We start from the raw sequence: 19,570 nt of genomic DNA on the forward strand, positions 1-19,570 counted from the left end.
CTTTCTAATTCTCTCTCTTTGGTTTGAACAATGAAAAAGATTATGATCAATTTTCATTAAATTGGAAAAGTTTAACACTTTTCTTTTTTCCATTTTTTTCTTTCATAATCATTCTTGGGAACTTATTTTCTACCCCTTTAGCCAATCCTATGACTTCAGATCTGTGACCTGAGCTTCTGCAATGAAAAATTTGGTGCCAAAACCTTCAGCACACCCACTGTGCATAAGGACAAATCTTTTGAGGTTTATGCAGGTAGACTGCATAAGCAGTCAAAAAATCTATGGAATTTCCCCAAAATGAGGCTTACGTTGTAAGACTCAAAAGTGGTTGTGAAACCCTTTTGCTGAATGGAGAAGGGGATGAAGGAGGTGCAAGCTCTGCCCTTCTATACTACCAGCTACAAGACCCACCAAGGTAAGATTGGCAAGTTTTAATAAGTGATAGGAGTGGTTAGCTCAAGATAAGTTTCTCGTGACACAGTATAAAAAAGGATGTTATTCAGTATGTAAGAGTTGTTATATGTAAGTAAGAGGTTTGAGTGGGTACGTAAGTGTTTTGGGTGATGGGTGAGTATAAAACTTGATGAGTAATAAACTGAGGAACTACAAATGGGGGGGGGGGGGGGAGGGGAAGAGAGCTCCTTATCTAGACAAATGTGAGGGATTTTGGCTCCAGGGCAGCCCCTGAGTGAGGTATTTTAGCTGGCCTGGACTGTACAACATGAGGGAGTTAAGAGGGAGTGGCTGTGTACAATTTATGCAAGGGGTGCATACATGAGGAGGGGCTGTGCCAGATGATGTCATAATTTATGCAAGGGGTGCATAAGCTGTGCAGGGAATGATCAGGTGATGCAATAAGACCAAACAAAGTGGAGTTAGAAGGAACTAGAATGTGGGGAACCATTCAGTTGAAGGGGCACAGCCTGCAGGGGTAGTGCTGCATGATGTCATGTACATAACAAACAAACCCAAACCAAATATATGTAGTGGGGATAGAATGGTGCGGGGAATGTGACTTGAGGCGCCTGACAGGTGGTTGACTGGGTGCTACAGGTTGTCCAAGGGGTCTAACTTCCAGTGTAGTGGGGCTCCAGTGATGCTTCCAGTGGAGAATAGGGGTTAATTTAGCCTTGGAGTCCATTTATGGTGTTGAATGGATGGTACCTTGAGGCCTTCTGTATGTACACAAGAAAAACTTTTGATTTTTCACATTTTTGTGTACCACAACGTGGACCCCCTATTAAGGGTGGTTACTACACTGCTGATGGTGAAATCAGTAGTTGAACCTTGTTAAAATTGAAATTTGCTTGTTCTTGATTGAGCTGGTCCGAGGGTTTTGATGTAGCGGGGCTGGATTTTTCATGTGAAGCAGTAGGGGAATCGGAAGTTGAGCCTGTGTTTGTGGTGGATTTGAGGAGAGTGATCATGGGGGGAGCTGGTGGTTTAAGCACAGGCGGTATCTTGCTGGGATTGACCGGGGTGATTGTCGGTCCGGCCAGAGAAATTGTTGCGCTAAGAGACTGAGATGGGTGGTCCTGAGGCGCAGTTGACGGTGGTAAGGGCGTATTGGTGGCAGGGCTCGAGCCCGTGGAGTGTTGTATGGTCAGATTTGCGTCAAACTTCTCACTGGTTGAGGTGGCTGATGGGTGAGGGTTGGCAAGCTCTTGCCTGTTTGATGTTGGTGCGGCCACGGTTGAGGAGGCGGCAGGTTCAAGAGGGGTATGGGTGGTATCTTGGTGGGGCGCCAATGCCGCCAAATCGGCTGAAATAAACACACTTAACGCTGTGATGATGATAAAGGGGAAGGAGGATGAAAACTTACAGATTTGTCCCTTGGGTGACTGGGCATCATTGGCATCGGCATCTTTGGAAGGACCAGATAGATCTGGAATGGATTGGCCAAGCGGGCACTGCTGGGAACTTGGCTGTTGTAACAAAAATTTATTGGCCTCTGCGCACGGACGTTTGCGGAATGGTTTGGACCCCGAGGTTGCTTGGTTGGATTGATCAGCATCCTCGTCGTCGGTCTTGTTGGTCAGATCGATCAAATCCTCAGGAGGTATTGGCTTCCCTTTGTTGACGTCTGGGAAATTTGGGGAGTGAGTGCGGTGGTATGCATGTGATGAGATTAAGAATGATTCACCTCGCTTTCTTTTTTGGCACTGCTCTTGAATCTCTCGGATTCCAGAAATGATTGTAGCCGGAGGAACAGGAATGGACTCTGAAAGGCCCAAAGCCTGCTCCAATATCTCCTTGAGCTTGGTGCAACTCGTCACAAACTCCTTCTTTCCCGCTTGCCGTCTCTCACTGCGAAGGAGCGTACACCAGGGAAGCTTTGGGGGCAATCCCCAAGGAGTGCCACAGCTGAATTTGGTGCTAGTTTTTGTCTGAACTGAGGCGGAATTCCTTACTATCTGATGTTTGAATTGTTTCATTACTTGGCAATAACAATAGGCCAATCTAATTTGGATTGATATGTAACTATTCAATGTGAACTATCATTCAACTAAATTGAATTCATATTGAAGTCAATTTCATTACAATCCTAACCCATGTTTTACATTTCCAAATCAACTCTTGCATCCCCAAATTCTTTTTACTGTGGTGTGAAATCCCTTTGCAGATAGATATCACATCTTCAAAGGAACTGTGAATTAAAAACCTCTCTGTTATCAGCTAAAAGCAATTCTTTACCAGCTATTTTCACCTTAGAGTATTACAATTCCGCTACAAATTGGTGTCAAGTAGCAGAATTGAACCATCTCTGTGCTGAAGCTACGCGCAAAGGACACAAACAAGCGCCTTTTACGATGCGCTACAGCACTATTTAGCAGATTTTTAGACTTTTTTTCCGCTGCAAGGACTGTTTCAGAGCATAAAATAGCTTAGCAGGGGTGGCAGAATGGTAACACTGCAAAGGAAAAGTTGTGGTTAGCACTGCCACCCTAATGCTAAATTACCCTGTATTTACCCACCATTTTTACAAGACAGCTACAGAGTGGTGCAGTAACTGCTAGCCTCATGAATGTGAAAAAATTGGTTGTTTCAATACAGTAAAATAGGTGCCTTTATCTGTGTAGTGTAACACTTGCTTTTACTATGCTCAGTTGGTATTGGTATTAGTAACAACAACTTTTAAGCCTGGGACCACATTTTAAAGGGGTAAATTTTTTCAGGCTGACTTTACTATCAACACGTTAACCACTGAGTAACACAATACAGAGGCTTAAATGGCCCCCTCTTTCCAATAAATTTTCCAATATCTGCCCCTCTGCGCCGCCCAATATTGTAAATAATGCAAAAAAAATAAAGCTACCTGAGGTTTGATATTGTAGCACACTTCTGTTATGTTAGTGGTAGTGGTAAAAACAAAATATTGTTACATTATTGGTATGTTACTGATATCCATACTGTACCTACCCGCCATTGCATGTGACATGACAACTTCTTTGGCCCCATTGTTATATTTTGAAATTTGAGATGTGACATCAATCCAAAACATGTGGATGAAATGAATTCTTCATGTACTTTATCAAAAGTAGTTTATATAAATGATTCCCTCAAAGTGATAGGAGTTTCCTAGAAATTCACCAAAAAATGGCTAGAATAGTATGCAAAAGGGGTGGAAGAACGGTTGAACTCAAGACTGGCTTTGCTGTTCCACAGTTCATCTGAGGTCACAACCCCTTCACGTAGATCAGCCACTCAGTTGTGTTTTTGTTCTTGTTTTTGCAATTTCCAGATGCATATGCACATGGAACTGTTTTAAATTTCGCGAATGTCACCCTAATGTACGCGCGTACAATGGGGTGACAACTGGAGTACAATAGTTCCCTCAGATTGATTGGATTTTCCTGGAATTCCATTCAAAAAATGGCTAGAATATTATGTAAAAGAGGCAGAAAACTAGTTGAAGTCAAGATTGCCTTTCCTGTTCCAGAGTTCATCCAGAGTTTACGACTGCTTCACATAGATCAGCTTCTTAGATTTTGCTTTTGCAATGTCCACATGCATATGCACATGGACCTGTTTTACATTTCGCCAATGTCACCCTATTGTACGCGCGTACAATGGGGTGACAACTGGAAGGAAATTATTCCTTTAATGTGATGGGAGTTTCCTTGAATTTACCTCAGAAAATGGCTAGAATATCATGTAAAAGGGGCAGAAAACTGGTTGAAGTCAAGACTGGCTTTTATTTGCCAGATTTTGTATAGAGGAACCAACAGCGTTACACAAATCGGCCGCTCAGTTGTGTTGTTGTTTATGTTTTTGAAAATTCCAGATGCATATGCATATGAATCTGTTTTGCATTTCGCCAATGTCACCCTATTGTTCGCGCGTACAATAAGGTGACAACTGGAGGGCTAGGACACCACAGCAACACACCAGGATTAATTTAGGTAAGAAAAGCAAAACCCAGCAGCAAAAATGGGTAGTTTAAGTTACAATACACTATGATAACCGCTGTTATCCGCGTGGTGTAACACTTGCCGTTACTACAGTCAGGAATTATTGGTATCAGTAAAAACTGGTTCAAATCCTGGGGCCGTATTCTAACAGGCCAGAATATCTAATGTGTTACTTGCATTGCTAGTAACGTAACACATTAACCGCTGGATAACAAGATAAAGAGGGGCAAATTGCCGCCTATTACTAAGGAAATTTAAAATATCTTCCCCTCTTTACCGGCAGATATTGTCATGGACGTCAAATAACAAGTTTCTCCAAGTTGCAATATTTTAATGCACTTTTGTTACAGCTAAGGGTAAAATTAAGAAACAAAAAAAATGTTACAATATTAGCATGTTACCAATAACCGTACCGTACCTACCCACCATGTCCAGAAGTCATCACCCATTTTTCCTCTGCAGCTCCGGAGGAAAAAAATCTTTGAACCACTTCTTTAGTGCTCTGGGTAGCAGCAGGAAATCAAAATTTAGTCAGAATTACACTGGACTTGTGTATGATATTGTGATGAGTGTCTGCCATTAAAATGAAACTTGCTTAAACTTTCTACCAACAATGTTCTCTAAGCTACACTACACTACAGGGCTACTTAGTGTTGGCAGATCTGCACCAACTGTTGCCCTTTTTTTCTGTAGTGTTAGCGGCCACTACCCCTGCTATGCTACAGCACCTTTAGCGGCAAAAAAGGCCAAAATGACTCAAAAAGTGCTGTAGTGCATGATTGCGGGCACTTTTTAGCGGCCTGCCTGCCTAGGGTTAGCACAAAAGTAGATCAATTCTGCTACACTACACTTATTTTTAGTGGAACTGCACTACACCACCCTAATGGATGCATTGTTCCACTTGAGTTATAAAGTGGTTACAGAGATGTTGTACTGTTTTGTTCCAGTTTAATTCCAATGGAGTTGTAGATGACTTCCAGTCAAGTTTTGGATACTTTATGTATAGTTACATATCATTTCATGTTTGATTATACATATGTTGTAGTAGATATTGTGCCAAGTTATGAAAATAATTCATGGTGAGGCACTCTCTAGGGAGTGCCCCCAAAGCTGCCCTGGTGGTAGGTTGGGAAAAAGCCTTGTAATTGGCGTACGCTTCAAGTGAAGGGGCCGGTCCTCTGAGTGTATCTAAAGCTACGCGATCAGGAATCAGGAATGAGGTAAGTTTTAGGGAAGCACATAACAATGTATTATATGTACATACCACTAGTAAAATCGGAATCCCCAGCTTCTTGCTGGCCATCGGCAGCAGGCTCATTTGGTGGGAGAGATTCGTTTGGGCGGAGCAGGGGGTCGGAAGTGGAATCCATAGAGATGAGGCTGGGGGGCAAAAGATCAATCTGATTTTAAGGAAGGGTTGATTAGTTCCGTGTCAGAGTGGACAAGAAAAATGTGGGGGCGGAAAAGTCTGGGGAAGTTGAATGGAGAGGGGGAAAGATGTGGAGGAGGGACAAAGGTGTGAGACCTAAATACCTATCAAGCAGGTGGTGCTGGAGGGGCCGGTGAGCTTTGAAGGCAGATGCGTTGCAGCTTGATGATTGCACAGCCAATAACGCTCGGACAGATGAGGACAAGACCTGCAAAACATTCATGATTGTGCCGGATTGAATACAAAGTTTAAAGGAAAATAGGCTTTGGGGCTATGAAAGGACGACCGGCGGCGAGTTTATGAACCAATCCTGAGCTATCTAAGGAGATTATGTTGTCAGCAAAGAAGAGAAGTTTAACTAAAAGGTGTGAATTGGCAACAAGCGCGAAATTTAGAAAGGAGGTGAGACATACATATACATACAGTTCCCGATCCAAGAAGAACGATGAAAGGCGATGAGCTTGTTGGACACTGGGAAAAGGGATGGGCCAATAAAAAAAGGCGGCAGGAGATGGCATGGGAGCGTGTTGATGGCCGAACCTAAGTACAAGAAAGGCCAAAAATGAAGATTAGTTGGTTGAAGTGGGGGGAGGAGTGCTGGCAATCACTTGCAAGCAGGTCAAGCAGTAGCAGCTGTATGCCCTTACATGGTCAATTGCAACTTTTTCCGTAATAAACATAATTATATGTATGTACATATGTGCATAGGCGGGTGCAAGGTGAATCCAAATAATGGGGCAAATGCCACGTGCAGGCGTTCTGGATCTTGTTATTGGTATGGATCCAAATGTTGAAATGCTGATGTATGTAATGCATGTACATAAGTAAGGTGACGCCAGCGGGCCGCAACATTGATGATGAAACGTGAATTCACCCCTTGGATCATCCGGTTGGTGTCAGGATGAGGGTTGTATGTACGTATGCGTGGAGGACTCCTCCATACGCAATACATATCCCGCCCAAATGGTGACCTCAAAGAATGTTCAACAGGTTCCACTTGGACAATCATCCAAGTTAAGCCTGCCATCAACGGGACCAATCACCCGAGTCAATCCTGCAATCCAATGGGGCAGTCATTCAGTCGAAGCAAGCAGGTTGATTTTGCAATTCTGCCTTGACCCAAGATGCTGATTGGGATGATCTTTTGGGGCACGGAGGGGCCCCAAAAGCCCAACAGGGAAGGATTACTCAACCGGTCGTCTTTGATAGAAGCGCTCCCAATGGACAAGAGTGGACATACTGAGAAAGAGTCAATTCCGCAGGTTAATGTTACTGATATGTGGCTTATTATGGTTTTGTGGCGTTTTTTGTTTTGGACAATCGTCCAAAGTGGCAGGTGTCATTTGCGTGGGGTTTGTCAGTTCTTGCGACAACGGGGGGGGGGGGGGGGGGGATGTGTTGCGGCGCAATCAGTGGCTGGCTGATCCATTCAAGTCAACTGGTCATTTTTGAGCCCGGTGTTTTGTGCCAGAAAAAAAGTTGATTGTTCACGGAGATTTATGTGATATGCATTAAATGTAAATGGTGACCTCCTCAGGTCAACTGAGAAAAAAAAACCCCTTTTTGGTATTTCTCTTTATTTACACTTTTTTTACATGGATACTTCAAGTTTACAAGCTACATATCCAAGAGGTGGGACCACCCTATGTAATGGCACAGTCCAACGACGATGAGATGTCCCAACCAATGATTGCAGGTGGTATGGAATGTCAATTGTGTTGTTCTCATTCAACCACCGCCGTTGGCAGTGGCCAGACTGTTATTGTAATTGGATAGATTATGTATTATGTATGTACACAAGATGGCCGCGGCGGTCCACTGGGAAAGAAATGTGCAAACAGAGAATGGCAGAAAATTAGGAAGGTGATGTGCATTGCTGCAATGAAACTTACATATGTACATACAAGGATTGGCTTCAAGGTAAAAGGATGTTCATGGGGGGCCATGTAGTCATTGGAAGTTGGGGGGCCTTTGTGGCAGCCTTTTAGGAAAGGTTTTGTGGTTGAGCTGAAACATCACTGGATCAAGCCACAACACCAAGTCTCCAAAGTCAACACTTTTCCTTGCTTCCTCCGGGTAGCTGTATCCTTCAACTTCCCTTCTTGAGTGATCAAACTTCAAAACCACCTCGGTCCTTGACTTTCCATTGGCCACATTCTATTCCATACTTATTTAGATTCACCTTTCTGGCCGGTTAGTTTAAACCCCTGCGATTATCATCATGGATGTTGACGAGTTTTTGTTCACGTCTACCGGTGACAACACTCCTGAGGAGAGACCCGCGGGAGGTGAGTGATTATTTCTCTGGAGATATAAGTCCATACTGGAAGAAATGACATCTAATTGGCGAATTTGGTATTATGTATCTTTACAGAGGTTCCCTTGGAGACCCTAGCTGAAGGCAGCAACCGTCGCCGACGGACCATCAAGAGCCGCACTCAGGACCGACAAACCAATCAGAATTTGTCAAGGATCATTACTCAGGCAGCTGACAAGAAGCCTCATCATCGGGACAAAGTGATACGTAGTCTTCAAACTTTCACCCGGGCCATGATGGGGCTACCACCCAACGCTAAGCCACATGAGCTGCCGGATTCTGTAACTGAAGTGAAGCTCGCCTCTTGGGACACCTGGAGAGAGCGCCGCAAGGAGGCTTTTAGTAAGCAATTGGAAGAAGTAACAAAGAAGAACCCAAACGCAAATGAACAGGAAATCAAACTCATCCGCAAGACGGAGATCGATCATCTTAAAACCCGCCTCGTACCTGTTGCGTTCCGACTTTTGCCCTTTGCTGCAACCTTGGCAGTCTCCATACATGTGAAGAGGGATATGGAAGTGGATCTAGCCAAGAACGGATTTCCCCGTTTCACCTTTGACTGGAACGCACGATTTGCACAAGATAGCGTGTGGAATGCTGTGACGGTTGGCATTACGGTGCGGCACTGGCTGCCCTGGGCAAAACACATTAATGTTGATGTGCTCGAATCAGTGATCCCGGGAATCAAGACGCGATTTTTCGAGTGGGTTGGCAATCAAGGATTGACTCGGGTGAAGGCTCAGGTCACCCCAGCGGACGTCGTTGCACTGAGGAAGCGCGCCCAGTATATTTGATCTACAAAGAGAAAGGTAAGATAGATACAATCCATTTGTCTTCATGACCCGTTTGGAACAACATGACTAATTGCAAGTTTTTTGCTTTACATATATCAGATTGCCAACCTCCGGGCGGACACCTTCCTATCCCTCTACCCCGCAAAGAAGATCCTGGGGCATTTACTTCGTGACCCAGATGCTGTCTCAGACTTTGAAGAAGACGATGCAAACTCATTGCCCCGACAAATCACAGCATACTGGCGGAGCGCGCAATTGGAAAAGATAATTCGCTGTATTGACCGCGCTGCATTGCAGCGTGCCAAAACCCCTCAAAAGAAGATGTTGGTGAAAGGCCTGCTGGACCGCAAAGACACCCGAAGCCCTACCGCTGAAGAACGCATTGAGCAAACTGTACCGAATTGTTTCCCCCGCAACACATATGGGGATAACTATTTACAAGAAGTTGGTGAATTCCAAGCAGAACATATCGCAAGCGAACACATGGAACTCGACCCGTTGGCAACGGAGATGTTGGCAAAATCATCTGGTGCATCAAATTCTCGCCCCCCGGTCCAGGGAAGCAGTCATTCAACCGGGCCTCAACAGGCGGCACTGGCGGCCAGCAACCAGGCAGGTTCCTCAGGTCCAGAAGTTCAAATGGCCGGATGAAGGTATGTTACTAGTTGGTCATTCAAACCTACAATTCTGTGATTGCCACTGAGACATTCGGATATTTGGGCTAGATTGGGAATCGTGTGACAAGCAGGGATTCATTGGATGGAGATAGAGGAGTCTGGATTGTCAAAGGACAACACGGGGAATAGTGAATGGCGATTGGGATGACCTGAACATTCACAACGGCGTAGGAAGTGGGGGATAGTATGAGGTATAACAAGACTTTGTGTATTTCTATTGAAATGTAGGCCAATGAAGGCTGAACGTAACTTAAAGATTTGGTAAATCATGGCCAATATTTTCCCCGGTATAGATGTACATAGTAGTGCATCAGTTATCTCATTTGTGTGTATATATACATGTTTATCATTGATGGGGAGTGAGGCGCCTGAATGTTAGGGTTTGTAAATAGATATTTCAGGAAAATCTTCTCTCAATCAAATCCCATTGTTGGTGCGGGGGATTTCACCTCTCTGAACGGCCAAAAATTATACTATGTTGAATTCCTTGTTCACGGGGATTCCTGATTGGAAATGAGTGTCAGAAGTGCCTGGGTGTTTGTTCAGGAGAATGACTAACCTCTGCCCAGCTTGGCCCGGCGAGCTACCCAGAGAGAGTAAAGGTTGGGGAATTGATCTTCCCTCAACCCCATGGATATTGCTTCCTGTCTTGCACCATTGTAGTAAATGTTGATGTGCCTCAGGAAATGATTGTCGTCCAGGGCCTTCTTGAGGGGGGTCCTCCTGTTGTTGTCTGGTTCAAACTCAGTATTGATCTTGGATTTCATGGAATCAATTACGCCGTACATCCATTCCTTCTGGGATTGGGTCAGGTGCTTGGCCCAAGAACCATCCAAATCTCTTTTTTTTTTTTGGAAGACTCCGTGTGGGAACACATAGAGAAGCTTTCTTGAATATCAGTTGGAAAATTTTGCTGGAGGCTTGAATGGGGGAAGGCACAGGGATATCAATTAAGGCAGGGGGAGCTCTTATTTATTTTCAAAAGCCTGCTGGCTGGCAGGTGGCAGTCTGAAGACCAAACACCGCACCGGATCTACTGAAACATGTGGAGATGCTCTTCACAGTAGAGGATGGGCTGGGCCATGCACATCTTATCATGCAGTGAGATTGCCAAATGGTAAATCTATATCCAAGTTCCTAGGGGAGGATCGGAGGGGGTGTTAGATAGATTGAAATTACAACATTGATTTAGTTTGAGAACCACGCTGGGGAAGATGTAGAAATGGAACAAAACGGGGGAGGAATACAAGGGCGCTTAGATCTTCTGAGAGGTAGCAATTCTACAGATTGGTTGTAGAGAGGGAATGCATCAGAGGGGAAGTGGGGCGGAGCAGCTGAGAGAAAGAAACATGTGTTTGAGAGTAGGAAGTGTTTGAAAAGGGCTGGAGGGTGTGGATCAACCTGTCTGCGACACATACAGCAAGGGGAAGCCTAATAGGGACTTGGACGATTGTCCAAGTGGGACGGATTGGGAACTTGGACAATCGTCCAAGTGGGAAGGAGTGGAAACTTGGAAGATTGTCCAACTCGTGAGGGGTAGAGACTTGGACGATCGTCCAAGTCCAAAAGCCCAAGGTTTATGTGCCAAGCTCCGGGATACATGCAGAGAAAGAGCCATTTGATTGTGTCAATCCCTGGTCACGCCCTGAGGTGAAAACCTTTGCGTCAGCTGACACCGGTGAAAATGAGAAGGATAAGACGTCGTTATATCATGGGTTCACTCACCCAATGATGAACTAAAGCCACTGATATGGTTTCGGTGTTTATTCCAAAGACACCTGAAGGATTCGACAAAACTGCCACATGTCCAACAACGTCCTTGGTGTTTAACACGAGTGTTTGAGGAGAGTTTGATCTGACAAGCAGTTGGTAGTGGAGGGTTGAGACTTCCCGGTACGGATTGATATGCGCGTCCTTCTCGTCAAGTTGGGCAAACACGGCCAGGTGTACAAATGTGTTGTTAGGAAACTGCTCAGAAGAGAAGATTGTTTAGATACTTCCAAATAAGTCATTTCCTCCTAACCTAACGTGAACATACGAGTTTCCTTTATGGCCCTTTTCAATTGTGTAATTCTTATCTTGTGCATCCTTAAAGCTTGGCTTCAAAACCACTATAGGTTTTAAAATGGTGCGATTGTTTGAAGGACTTCCTGATGCTTCAGGAACCCATTTGGTGGATTAGTATGAAAGGAATTTGTTGAGGTGATCGAGCCAGCTGGCATATATTCCGCCCGGGAGCGCAGTTGGAGCAATTGTTGTCCTGGAATCCCGCCTGTCCCCATTGACGCCCCTATCAGTGAGCTCACTCAAACGTTTCAAGTTACTCCGCTGAATCCATCGCCGGAGCAACGTCTTGCTCAACACCCCTGCAGCCGGTGCACAGTATGTTAATATATGTAGCCAAAAAAAAAACAGAACCAAGTGAAAGAGCTAACCCGGATGATTGTTGGTTTTGGTTTTGCCAAGGAGTCCGTCCAAGCGCTCTTGCGCCCATGCGGCAAAGGCAGCTGGTGGGCCAAAGCGCTCGATTACTTCCGGGAAATGTTGTAGGATATGTATATTGGGTTTTGAGTTTACTTTTGGCCAGTTTGCAAGAGTGTGCTTCCTGTATTCCGGAATTGCCTTGCAAATTGAGCTTAAATTGGCAGCAGTGATCATACAATGGCTCAGCAAATGTGTTATGTGAACTATTTTGACCAAGTTTTCCGCTAAGAGTTTTTGATCATTGTTTGCATCACACAAGTTCCATAGAGGCAATAAAACTAGCGGGTAAAATACGGTGTACAATATTCCCCATTTGGCTGCCTTCAGGGAGCCTGCACTTGCGGCACCTAATTGGAGAGGCAGACGGTCAACCCATGATGGTAAGCAGGTCTGCTCAATTGCTCGCCGAACACACTCGAGTTCTTTGGTTAGCAGATGCGGCATCTGATCATCCAGCTCCTGGTCCGGCGTGCTTTCCTCCTCGTTGTGAGTGTCCACTTTGCTTGCCAAGCTTTCGCCATGAGATTGTCGTGATGCTCGGCTACCTTCCTTGTCCTTGCGTGGATTTATTGTTGCTTGGCTTGAGACACTTGCTTGTCGGCTGTGCACGCGCCCTCGGAGGAGGTACTGATGTATTCTGGCACCAGAAGCTTGTGATCCTCGAGACAAATTGGAATGTGGTGTTGATGCTGGAAGCTTATCCGCACTTGTTGAGGCCAAGGCTAGAACATTTTCCATTGTCAATCGGCGCTTTGCAGGATGGTCGTCATCTTCGGCGGGACATTTTTTGCTTTGAGTTCTCATTTGAAGTAACACCTCAAACACGGGACCTTGTTTGCTCGGCTTCATTTTCCGCAACTTCTTGAGATCGGCCTCATGTTTCTTCCCTGCAGCCGCCAACCCAAGGTAGGATAGAGAATGATCTTTCAGTACGCCAAGCATCAACGCATGCATAACATCAATACTTGAGTATTCCAGGGGCCTCCAATATGGTAACTTGTTCAACGGACTGTAGCAGACACCTTTTTCTTTGACTATGGCGTTCCTGCGCGTACTGTCAGGGCTATCAAGCCATTTCCTAGCCCATTCAATGTGATCTTCATGCTCCCGGGGGGGAAATTGTGATGGATCGAAATTGTTGATCTGTGGGCGAGTGAGCTTACACAAAGAACAGAACAGAGTAGCTGAATGAGACGCGAATCCGGCCACCTTCCGCAGTGCTGGGAGATCGGCTATCAATGGGAGCATAATGGCGCGGATGGTTTGTCCACTGGGAAAGCGTGATGTTTCTTCAAATACAACTCCATTAGCAAATTCCAAGAACTCCGTCACAAGCGGTTGAAGGATGTTGTATATGTGATCTGCTGAGGGCTGGCCCGGAGTGATCCCAAACAGGAAAATATTCTGCTCTAGATAGCGTCCGCCCGGTGGCAAGTTCAGACAAACTAAAGCTATTGCGCCAGCCTCCAAACACTTCCCACCTATCTTGTTCCCATGGGGATTGAACCAGTCAACGTAGAGGCTGAAAACAAGGTTCCCGGAAGTGCTGGTGTACGGTTCAGAAGCAGTGCTGGGGAACTTGAAAGTTTTCCATACGGTCCCGTCCCAGATATCCCTCATGACACCATCTTGACGCGCATACTGCAAAGGTGCCTTGAGCAAGTCCTCAAAATCCTGACAAAGAAGCTTCCTCTTCAGCCAGTCCTTCAGCCTCTGGTAACAGAAACTTTTAATTGGTCGCCACACAGGTTTCCCAGAAGCTACAAATTCCTTGAAAACTGGCTCTTCACACAACCGAGGGCCCTTTTCATTCGACTTTGAGAGGCTCCTGGCGGATGTGAAGAATTTGGCCGTACAGCAAGTAGTCAATGTGGCGTGAAGTTTTTGTTTCACCCAACTTTCAGAATCCGGAATTCATTTGTAGAGCGTCCAACACTTTGGGCAAGTGGCCTGTTCTTGAAAACTACAGTCTAGACCAAGACAATGTGTTACTGTAACCATTGATGTGGGTATTTTTTTCAAGATGATAGACGTTTGGAACCAAAACCTGTTCCCCAAGCGAGAAAGCTTCACTTTCTCATCAGCCAAGAATCTCTCGCAAGCTTCCTCACTCATGTAATCCTCAAAATGGAACCGAGCGGCTTGAAGCAAAACATGCAGAGCATGTTGATCAATGAATCGGAACTCCGCCTCTAGCTCGTTATCTTGGGCAACCAACAGATTTCTCTGTGATTTGTTTTCCTCACCGCTTCAACCATCAGTGCCAGATTGTGATGTGATGTGAGACATGGCAGCCTGATTGCTGCTTGATCCTATTGTTTGGTTGTTCTGGGCAGAGGAATGGTGTGCTGGTAATTGGGATCCTGTCACAGCCATTGCGGATGGCATTAGAAGGGGCCAATCCTGTGGAGTAGGAGTAGGATGGCGATTCCCGGGGGATGTAGATCCAAGTAGGACGTTCAATTGAGCCAACCTTTGGTGCTTTTGGAAAGTGACATCTGACAACGGGACCCCCATGCGTTCTATTCCATTCGCATCCCAATAAATACTCTGGGCGCACCCAAATTTTTCACAGGTGCAAACCTTCATCAACTGAGATAACAATTTTTCTTATTTCTGGTGTTCTTTTAAGGCGCTAAGAGGTCAAAGAGCTACTCACAAATGGTGGTGGAATTTTTGTCCTGGTGTAGTGTCCTTCAACCAATGATTGCTTCACGTAGGAGATGTGTGCCTGATTCGCCGGGAGACATGAGCTCTTCTGGTTTACATCGGGGTTTTGAGTGAGTGCATTCTTGCAATTTTTCCGGGCTCCTCTACATTTACATATGTACTTTAATTTGGTACAAAGTTGAGCTCTGGCTGCTGAAATCACCAAACGCGGCCGGTTGAAATGCTTGAATACCGTCAGTTCAAGCAGATGAACAGGCCATGATCCACTTTTCATCTTGTGTGAGGAGATATTTGGCCTACTGTTTGCGTTGAGTAGTTATCAAGCGCATTCAAAATGCACATTCCTTGCATTTTTTCTTTTGGACAATCGTCCAACCTGTCAATTAGCGGTGACGCTTTTCCTCAGCTAGTATTACAGGGTCCCAGAGGATAGTCGATTTCCATAACTTAGGGGACTCCCTAACAATCAGCCAATTGACAAAATTCCAAGCTTGATCCACTTGGACCATTGTCCAAGTCGTTGGGGAGCCTCTCAGGATGTTCACTCTATACGCAATCAGGAATCCCATCAAATTAGTGCCAAGTTGCCCCAAACTTTGTATTTCACACATTCATTCTAACATGGACGATTGTCCAAGTGACTAGCGGGTCCATGGGCACCATAGGTCTGTCAATTCCGCCCATGAAATCTCCCTCTTCCTGCACCCGACAGGTGGATTATTAGGGTGCTAATCAAAGAAAGGATATGTTTTTGCTGAAAAATCAATCTTTGTAGACCCCCATTGTTTCGGCCCTTTGTCATCAGGAGCTGGGATGTTATCTACCAACACAACCACTCTCTCATCTCCCACCCTCACTCATTCCACCTCCTCCCTCACTCCGAATCATCCGACCTTCCACGATGAAGACCCCTCCCTCCAGCCTCAAGAATGGCCTAATGCCTTGCAGCATCACTCACCTTCATTCACAACTCATTGCAAGCGGCATTCCATCCGCAAATTCTGCATTTGCTCGGTCCCTCCATGACTTCACCCGGGTTCTCCTTGGCGTCAAAGCCGCCAAGAGCAACCTTCCTCCTTTGCCTCCCAAATCCCAACTTTCCACCTTCCAGACGCGTTCAAAAGAGGGATGCACTAACGATGCAACTTTTGCCCGGTTCTGTTCATACCTCACCAAGAAAAATATTGCAGACCTCGAAGTCGGAGGGAGAATCAAATGTATTCCTGTCATTTGTCACCAATTTTTTGCTGAAGATCTTGCCGAGATGAATATCCATCATGTCAGTTTTGCGTGGGACGAATCCCCAGGTTCGCCATACAACAAGTGGTTTGCAACCATGATCTGGAAGCATTGGACATTTGCGAAAAATAATGGCCTTCTGTACAAATACGCCATATCACCCATTGACGATACAATCCCGAATGGCCAAAAGGTCTTATTTTGCTGGATTCATGGGCGCCAGGCTGATCTCCGAAAATCATCTCACAACCCCGCCTGGCAAGAGTTGAAGTTGGCCCGTGAAAAACAAAGCAAAAGGACTAAACAGGTCCGTCTACTTTGCAGAAGTTGCAGTAGTTATGTATTATATATTAACCCTGTATTTTTGTTTCAATAAATAATAAGTATCTCAAGCTCAGCGATCGCCGTGTCAATACTTGCGTGGCCTTGTCTCTTCCTGCAAATTTAACCCGTATCTTCATGGATCCTGCTTGCACATCTGACACCAAAGAAGACAGCGCCGGGGACCTCTATTGAATGCATTTACCATGGCGCTCACAACAACTCACTGAGTTTGCTCACAAATTATACTTAGCCACAGTGGAACGTTTGCGCAAGGAAAAAGGTCCTCAAATTCTACATAGGGCTAAATTGCTTGAATTACGTTGTCGAAGTCCTATCAGCACATCCAACGTTTCTCCGGTCCCAATTGGTTTGCCCCGGTGCTGCTATGATCCGGCATTCCTCCAATCCAGAACCAAAGTCTCCCAGGACGTCTTGAATACTCAGGAAGAAGCACTCAAATTCCCTGCCATCTGACTGTTCTCCTGACGTTTGAGATGAATTGATTCCATCATCATCTATACCACCTCCTTGATGTTATCGCCCGGTTGATCCAATTTCAAACTGTACATTCACTCTCATTAGTGTGAGTTTTTATCAGACATGTAAATAGAAATGACCTACTGTGCCAGTTCCTTTTTCCGCTTCTGTATCTATAAATTAGAACATGTGGATCTTCATTAGCATATGCTACACCTCCATTTGATAGTGCATACCTCGATCATGTTGACTTCAATGCTACCCTCAATGAAGTAACGAATGATCCTCGTGGTGCAGACTTGCCCCAGCCGATATGCCCAATCTGTTGCTTGGCTTTCAACACTCGGATTCCAACAGGGTTCCTTGAGTAGTTTATCGTCAGCCTGAGGCTCAATGTTTCATTTTTATACATACCAACTCACCATCAAGTACACCTTTTGTGTACAGGTCAGGTTGATCTCCACTCCACAGGCTCCAATTGTTGCCAGAAGTACTTGGACGTTGGATTGCTGCCAGATTCTTGCCAAAGCTTTTTCGCGCTGCTGTAGTGAGCAGGTTCCATCTATTTGTTCAAAATCTATCCCGTTCTTGACAAGCGCAACACCCACACTGCATGAAAACCTTGTCAACAAATTATTCATTCCTGGTGTAACTTCCTAAAGAAATGTAGCACTTACATCCCCAGGAAGTGCGTCCACTGAGAAAAAACCACCGCCTTCGCAATTTGTCCACCTTGCTCCGACCTTAAGTGTGCTTTCAGATCTCCTATAAGATGCACAATCTTCGGACTATCGTGCCATGAAGTTTGCTGCTTTGGTAGATCATATTGGCTCTGATCTACCAATGCTGGATGATCGCAATATAGTCAGAGTGTCGTTAGTTGCTGAAAAAATTCCGCAGAATCCCAGCTTTCGCTGCCTCTGTCTACTCCAAACCGTTCGGCAAAATCGTGATATAGCCGGCGGTAATCTTCGTCCCAAGGTTCTTGTAGAGGTAGGCCTACTTTTTCCTCTACTTTTGGCGGCAATTGGAGCACATCCGTTTTCAGCCTCCTTAACGAAACTGTTGAAGCAATTGGATTGCCTTCTCTGATTTTTGTCTTATGTTTGGCTTGATGAATGTCTGCCACACTTTGTCCCTCAACCACGGGTCCAGTCTGATAAATCGAAGTAGGGTGTACAGGTCACTCAAGTGATTTTGCAGCGGTGTTCCGGTCAAGCAGAGTTTTTGTTGAGACTCTAAGGCTAAAATGGCCCGGCTTCGCTTGGTTGCTTGGTCGCGAATCACACTACTCACAAAAAATACCAATCAATAATGCTTTCTACACAATTCCAAGCTGCTATATCGACTTACTGGGCCTCATCCAATATGGTTCAAAACCAGATTGTTCCAAAAAGCTCATCACACCTGGACTTGTAATGATTGGCTACAGTGTCGTAAGTAACAAGAACAATATTGTTTCCCCAAAGCATGTGTGCTGTCCACTTTTTTCGTTCTTCTCCGTGATACACAGCATATTTTGTTAGACTCGGGTCCAGGTGCTTATAGATCTCGGCCTCCCAATTTGCCAAAGTTGATAAGGGGCATACCACCAATGTTGCCTTCAAATGTCGCTCGTTTGTATTAGCGAACAATTCAGCCGCATCCTTCAAAGTCACAATGAGCGCCAGGGATGTTAAAGTTTTTCCGAGCCCCATATCATCGGCAAGGATGGACCCTTGATTTTTATGATTAATATAACACTTTGTTTTACCGGTGTTTGCTGAATGATCAAATAATTGCTTCAGCCACGCGCAGGTCGACGAATTCCAAAAGGCAGAAAGTGCGGATGATTCTGGGGATTCTAATTCCAGAATGAACTCCAGGGCTTGTTGCTGGTGCGTCAAGAGGGCTGTTTTGCAGCCGTGAATAGGTTTTGCTAGGGCCAAGCGTTGCCCAACCTCAAGATGCAAAGAATGGGGAATCCCCGAGCAGTTTTCTGGACGGTAGCCTTTGATGATTTTGACTTTCAGCCCGCTTTCTTCAAATATTTTGAGTACCTCAGGAGTGTGTCCAGAAGCGACAAACAGCATTAATATTACTTTCAGAGTAGGTGTGGGGGTGGGGGAAGCGAGAAGGGTGGAATCCATAATAACTGTTGGCAGTGACGTCCCGGGCAAGCTTTGATTGTCTGTCTTGCGAGATAAAAAGGCATTCAGCTCCGTTGACACCGTGCCAATTGGCCCTACAAGCAACTTCCTCAAGACACCAGAGAGGGGTTCGGCAACAAGACCGGCTTGCGCCCCTGGCCAGGTAAAAACATTGATGCTGTTGGCTCCTTTTTGAAGGAGGGCTCGTGTTTGGCTTGCGTATTTGATTGATTTCCGAAGGCCATCAACCATGACACAGTTACCGGAAATCGTCCCAAGACATTCGAGGTCTGTTGGGTTTTCGCGTTGGGTATTTTGCTCTGGGATTGGGTTCATTTTGATGCAAAAGAGAAGAAACAGTCAATTTTAGTAATGATTAATGATAGAGGGATAATAAGAGAGAGATGAGAACAAGAGACAAAATACATATCTTGTTTCAACCGGTCATCTCGGATGACCTGTGTGGTGAGCTTTGGTCAAGTGAGTGGTTGACTCAGTTCCAATGTGAAGCTTGGGCTGAAAGCTTGGTGATTGGTTTGAAACTTTGCTGGTGGTATTTTCTTGGCTCAAATGTGATATGACATCAACCTATGCTTCCTTTTGATTTGTAAGCATAGG

The 19,570-nt window shown here is 45.2% G+C and overlaps 2 protein-coding genes across 2 annotated transcripts; both read right to left on the reverse strand.

Annotated features, from left to right (window-relative positions):
- Positions 1 to 1,253: 1,253 nt before the first annotated feature.
- On the reverse strand, positions 1,254 to 1,864 carry PtA15_8A258 (uncharacterized protein; the record flags this gene model as incomplete). The annotated part of the gene is made up of 2 exons (XM_053171668.1): positions 1,254 to 1,762; positions 1,843 to 1,864. The coding sequence occupies 2 exons, from the start codon at positions 1,862 to 1,864 to the stop codon at positions 1,254 to 1,256; spliced, it is 531 nt and encodes a 176-aa protein (XP_053022909.1).
- Positions 1,865 to 6,824: 4,960 nt separating this feature from the next.
- PtA15_8A259 (uncharacterized protein) lies at positions 6,825 to 7,184 on the reverse strand (the record flags this gene model as incomplete). The annotated part of the gene is made up of 3 exons (XM_053171669.1): positions 6,825 to 6,895; positions 6,961 to 7,080; positions 7,160 to 7,184. 3 exons carry the CDS (start codon positions 7,182 to 7,184, stop codon positions 6,825 to 6,827), a joined length of 216 nt encoding a protein of 71 aa, XP_053022910.1.
- Positions 7,185 to 19,570: the final 12,386 nt, after the last annotated feature.

Source organism: Puccinia triticina, chromosome 8A, assembly GCF_026914185.1.
Source record: "Puccinia triticina chromosome 8A, complete sequence".
Lineage (NCBI taxonomy): Eukaryota > Fungi > Basidiomycota > Pucciniomycetes > Pucciniales > Pucciniaceae > Puccinia > Puccinia triticina.